This window comes from Sciurus carolinensis, chromosome X (assembly GCF_902686445.1).
Source record: "Sciurus carolinensis chromosome X, mSciCar1.2, whole genome shotgun sequence".
Lineage (NCBI taxonomy): Eukaryota > Metazoa > Chordata > Mammalia > Rodentia > Sciuridae > Sciurus > Sciurus carolinensis.
The window spans coordinates 84,804,340-84,809,963 of record NC_062232.1 but is presented as its reverse complement, the minus strand read 5'-3'; the positions used below and the strand labels follow the sequence as shown (position 1 = coordinate 84,809,963).

Genomic DNA, 5,624 nt, shown 5'->3' with positions numbered 1-5,624 from the left:
CCATTTGATCCAGTCATACCAATTCTAGGTTTATTCCCAAAGGCTTTAAAATCAGCATACTACAGTGACACAGTCACATTAATATTTATAGCAGCTCAATTCATAATAACTAAACCACGGAATCAACCTAGATGTCCTTCAACAGATGAAAGGATAAACTGTGGTATATAGTCAATGGAATATTATTCAGCCTTTTAGAAGAATGAAATTATAGCATTTACTGGTAAATGAATGGAACTGGAAAATATTATGCTAAGTGAAATAAGTCAATGCCAAAGAAAGTTGAATATTTTCTCTGACATGAGGATGCTAATTCACAATGTGGTGGAGAAGAATAGAGGTATTTTGGACTAGACAGAGGGGAAGGGGCATGGGTGTGGAATAATAATAGAATGAATCAGATATTACCCTATGTGCATACATGATTACATGATCTGTATAACTACATCATGTACAACCAGACAATTAAGAAGTTATACTTGGGCTGGGGAGATAGCTCAGTTGGTAGAGTGCTTGTCTTATAAGCACAAGGCCCTGGGTTCATCCCCAGCACCATAAAAAAAAAAAGAAGTTGTACTCCATTTATGTATGATGTGTCAAAATGCACTCTACTGCCATGTATAACTAATTAGAAAAATTAAAATATATTAAAATTTTTTCTTTCTAAATACATCACGTTCTTTTGAAACTACCATGTTATATTTTTACATTTCTATTTCCAATTGTTTTATTACTAGCATATAAGAATGCAATTATATTCTGTATATTTATCATGTAACTGTAACCTTCCTAATTTCCATTCATAGTCCTATAATAGGTTTATTGTACAATCTTTAGGATTTTCTAAATGATTATCATATAATCTCTAAATACAGAAATACTTATAACAATCGGAAACAGAAACTTATTGAGGGTCTTTTTTTAAAAATTCTGAAACTCTTACAATATTCTGTTGCATCACATACTCACTGGCTTACCTACTGAGTTTCTGGAGGCCCCTTACAAGAGGGAGCCATCAGCTGTCCTGTCCATTTCCAAGTTCTAAAAAAGCAGCTGCCTGTAGTCTATATTTATATAATGACTTAGCAGAAGAGACAGATGGTTGGAAACTTTTTAACTTTAATCCTGTTTTTCAAATAAAAATAACCATTATTTGCTTTTTAAAAATATTTTTAGTTGTAGATGGACACAATACCTTTATTTTATTTCTTTTTTAATGTGCTGAGGATCGAATCCAGTACACCACACATGTGAAGCAAGTGCTCTACCAAGGAGCTACAACCCCAGCCTTATTTCTTTTCAAATAAGTATTTTTGTTGTTTACTCTAAAAGGAACAATATAGAAAGGCATTAAAAATGATAAAAAAATTCACTCTCTCAGGTTCTTTTTCTGACACAACTCTACTAAGCATCTTAGGGGAGGGAAAATGGAGAGAGCATTGGTGCTGCTGAGAAGAAAGCATGAGGAAGAAAGTGTATCCCAGAAACAGAGGAGAGGGCCAGGCAACTCCCCAGTTCTAGAAGCAGGGATGGACAACAGCCCCCTGAAAAGATACCGCCCTTTCCTGCTTTCCTGACAGGCAGAGAAAAGCCTAGGAATACACAGAAGCCACAGCAACAGCGCCCAGGCTGCTGACGTCCAAAGGCCCCCGAGCAAAGCACTGGCCTTGCCGCCAAGCCCCGCCCACTCTGGGCGGCGGGCTGGGGCGTGGGTCGCGGGCGGAGCCGTTGGCGGTGACCGAGCCTCACGTGACCCGCCGCGCGCCCGGCTCCAGCGCCAGATCCAGCCTTCGCTCGCTCGCTCGCTCGCTCGCTCCCTCCCTCCCTCCAGGCGGTGGCGGCGCAGGTGGCCCTTGTGGCGAGCGGGCCGGGGGCGGCCCACACAAGTAGGAGGCGCTGGGGGAGCAGGTAAGGAGCCGGAGGGGGCCCCTGGGGCTGGAGCGAGGGAGCGCACCTTGTGCTGCGGGTCCAGCTGCCTCTGGGCAGAGACGCGGCCAACGGGAGCCGCAGTCCCCGGCCCGGCTGAGGCCCCAGGCGGTGGGCCCCGCAGGGGGCACGGCCCCGACCCTCGGGCAACACCTGTCTGCGCCAGAACCCCGCTTTTCCCACCCCTGCCCCGCCCCCGTCGTCTGGTGCAGAAAATGGTGGTCCGCTCGGGGGCGGGGCGGCGCGGCGAGGGGACTGGGGACGCGGCGGGGAGGGGGCCGGGGCGGCGCCGAGCACTCGGCCCTAGCTGCCCCCTGCGCCCCCGCCTCGGCTGTCTGCAGGTCTGCGGACCAAGAGTCGCGGCGGCGCACCTGGTGGCGAGAATCGGGCGCAGCAGGAGGAGACGGCAAGGATAGGCCCAGGTCGGTGAGGGGGCAGGGCAGGGGGGCGGGGGCGGGAAGGAAGGAAGGAGTGCAGAGCCCGGCTGCGACCTCCAAGCCCCCTCTGCATCCCTGTCTTCCCCACTCCGCCTCCCCTCATCTCTGTCCTCCATTTTGGTGCCTGCGGAGGCCAGGAGATGCATCTGCAGGGAAAATGGTGGGCTTTGGGGGAGGGAGGGGCCGGGGCCGGCCCCCTAGAGGGCGCCCGGGGCCTCTCAGGTGGGAAAACGAACTTGACAAAAGGCCTTTCAAATCCAGGCCTCTGCATTTTCCAAAGTGCGTAGTAGGGCCTCTGTCCTCGGTGCTGATCAGTCCACCACGAATTCACTCCCTTCTCTGTCTCTTGTCTCCTAGGAGTAATGGAGTCCAAAGAGAAACAACTGTTAAAAAATCTCACTGTGGAAAACAACCATAAGGAAAATGAAGACAAAGGTGAAAAAGAGCAAGATGCTAATAAAGGGGAGCCCTTGGCACTCCCTTTGGAAGCTGGTGAATACCTTGTGCCTAGAGGAAATCGTAGGCGGTTCCGTGTTAGGCAGCCCATCCTGCACTATAGATGGGACCTAATGCACAGGCTTGGAGAGCCACAGGCAAGGATGAGAGAAGAGAATATGGAAAGGTTTGGGGAGGAGGTGAGACAGCTCATGGAAAAGCTGAGGGAAAGGCAGTTGAGTCATAGCCTGCGTGCAGTTAGCACTGACCCCCCACACCATGACCATCATGATGAGTTTTGCCTTATGCCCTGAATCCTGATGTTTTCCTTGAAGTTAACAAAGAAACCCCTGCTTCCTAAACTTACATATATGATGAACTTTAATTGTGATCCTTTTGATGTTACTTGTATCTTGTGGGTCTCCTGGCACCAGCTTCTAGTTGAACTTTATGTGTTGACCCAGTTTGTAAGTTTCTGTCAGCAGGGTAGTTTTACACATTGCATGGGAAGATGCTGATTATTATATTGTGAAGTTAATAAAGCAATTTTAAAAAGCATTAATTTTTTTACTTAAAATCTTACTTATGAATAGATACAGTTTATGTATTTATGTATATATATATATATATATATATATAAAGTAAATAGTGTTGCTTTTTTTGTCTTGGAACTATAAGGGATTTTTATTTTTAACCATATTTTCACATGTTTGCATACATGACATTATTCATTCAGTTTGCTCACCCTATAAAAGTAGTATGAGCGCTCAGTAAACACTTGTTGTGGAATCTCAATTTTAGCTCACTTTTGGGATTTTGTTATTTAGAAATGAGAGACATCTCTTTAGAGGTAATTTATCAGTAGTATGAAAATAATAATCATCTTCTGTGACTGTTGTATGGACCACATGAAGTAATAAGTTTTTGAACTTTCCAAATTTTCATTGAAAAAATTCAGGCAATAAATGTAAGGGTTACTATGTGAGGAAAGAATGTACTGCAGTTTGAACAAGGAGGGGACACAGATGGCATAGAAGGTGCACTGTAGTTAAAAGTGGAATCAAAGCCTTTATGGTTAAACATTTAAAACATGAAGCCACATTTATGCTTCCAATGAAAATGGAGTAATAGTAACTATATTATTTAACTGAAGCATCTAGAATCTGGACAAAATATATGAAACAGTAGTTTACAGTCATTAAATGTCAGACAGTGTAGAGCAAACCTGAAAGGGGGAGTAAATAACACACACCTTTTGATTGTCCACAACTTACTGCATATTATAGGATTTATAACATGTGGAAGTAAATGTAAGTCAATAACACAAAGGCCAGAAGAAGGGAAATGTAAGTACAAGGTTCTAAGGTTTGTAGTCTATATGTTTAATACAATTCAAAGTTAGATCCTGATACGTTAACTACTTACGATATAACCCCTAAAACAACCACTAAAATGTTAAAACTAATAAGAATGTATGAGATAAAATAGAGTTACCCAAATGTTAACAGCAATGAGAAGTGAAATGTGAACCAATAACATAGCAGTGTCACATGGTTCTTTGAAATTGCCTTTAATGAACCATCAAGTAACTTGTAGTATAATAACAGGTGTACTAGCCCTAACAGTCAACAAGTGGAAACAAAGGGAGTTTATTAAGAAATACTTCAAGAAAGCAAGATCAATGGGACTAACTCCTGTCAGGGTTTACTGAGTTCATTGTTTAGTTAGGATTTATGGCCATAGTTTTCTCAATGTATTTCAGAAGGGAAATTTCATTAAAGGCACAGATGCACTAAGATTAAGTCTTTCCAGTCATTGAGCCCAGCACCTGCATCAACATAGAATTGATTTGTAGATGAAGTTCCCCCAATAGGATGGCCTCAAGGACAGTTCCAGAGTGGACTGACCAGGGTCAAAAACTTACCCACTGCACATGAAGGAGGAGATAAACATCTGATTGGCTTGGAAACAGCCCCCTCTCCCTCTTGAGAGTGCTTTTTGCTTGAGCCTTACTTTACTTTCAATTATAATAAATACTATTCCATGGCTTTTGGTGTCTGAATTTAAATTTTCTTTCATTGGAACACAAAAACTGAGGTTTGGATCTTCAGCTCCCCACTCTCCTGTGACAAAATACTCAGTCAAAATATTACAGGAAAAAGAACAAAGAAGAGGTGAGACAAAGGGAAAAAAATCACAAGTTGGTTGATATAAACCCAAATATACCAATAATTATTTAATGTAAATGTTCTACACACCTCAATTATAAATCAGATTGTCAAAGTCAATATAAATGGGTAACAATTATATGCTGCCTATAAGAATCCTATTTTAAATTTAAAGATAGGAATTGGTTACAAGTAAAAGAATTGAAAAGATCAATAACACTAATGAAAACTTAAAAGGCTATACTGATACACAGCACAATAAATTATAGAGCAAAAATTACCAAGAATAAATGGGGTCATTACATAATTTTATTAATTGGCGAATTTGTTAAGACAGTAGTCTTAAACATTTGTGTAGTACAATGCTTCATACATGGAGCAAAAATTCACAGATCTTCAAGGAAAAATAGACAAATCCCCAAATAAATTCAGAGATTTCAAGTGTCTCTAAAAAACTGATGGAATGAGTGTACAGAAAATCAACATAATTCGATAACAGCACAAAACTACCTGACCTAGTTGACAGTTGCAGAACTTGCAACCAACAATAGTAGTAGGTACATTTGTTTTGCACATGGAATATTTTGCCAGGTAGCCCATATTCATAGCCATAAAATAAGTCTCAACAATGTTAACAGGATTGAAATTATAAAACCTT

General features: G+C 42.0%; 1 protein-coding gene across 1 annotated transcript; it reads left to right on the top strand.

The window, feature by feature from the left end:
- Positions 1-1,686: 1,686 nt before the first annotated feature.
- LOC124972021 (protein BEX1) lies at positions 1,687-3,363 on the top strand. The gene is made up of 3 exons (XM_047536101.1): positions 1,687-1,908; positions 2,268-2,348; positions 2,721-3,363. The coding sequence occupies exon 3, from the start codon at positions 2,726-2,728 to the stop codon at positions 3,110-3,112; it is 387 nt and encodes a 128-aa protein (XP_047392057.1). The 5' UTR covers positions 1,687-1,908; positions 2,268-2,348; positions 2,721-2,725; the 3' UTR covers positions 3,113-3,363.
- Positions 3,364-5,624: the final 2,261 nt, after the last annotated feature.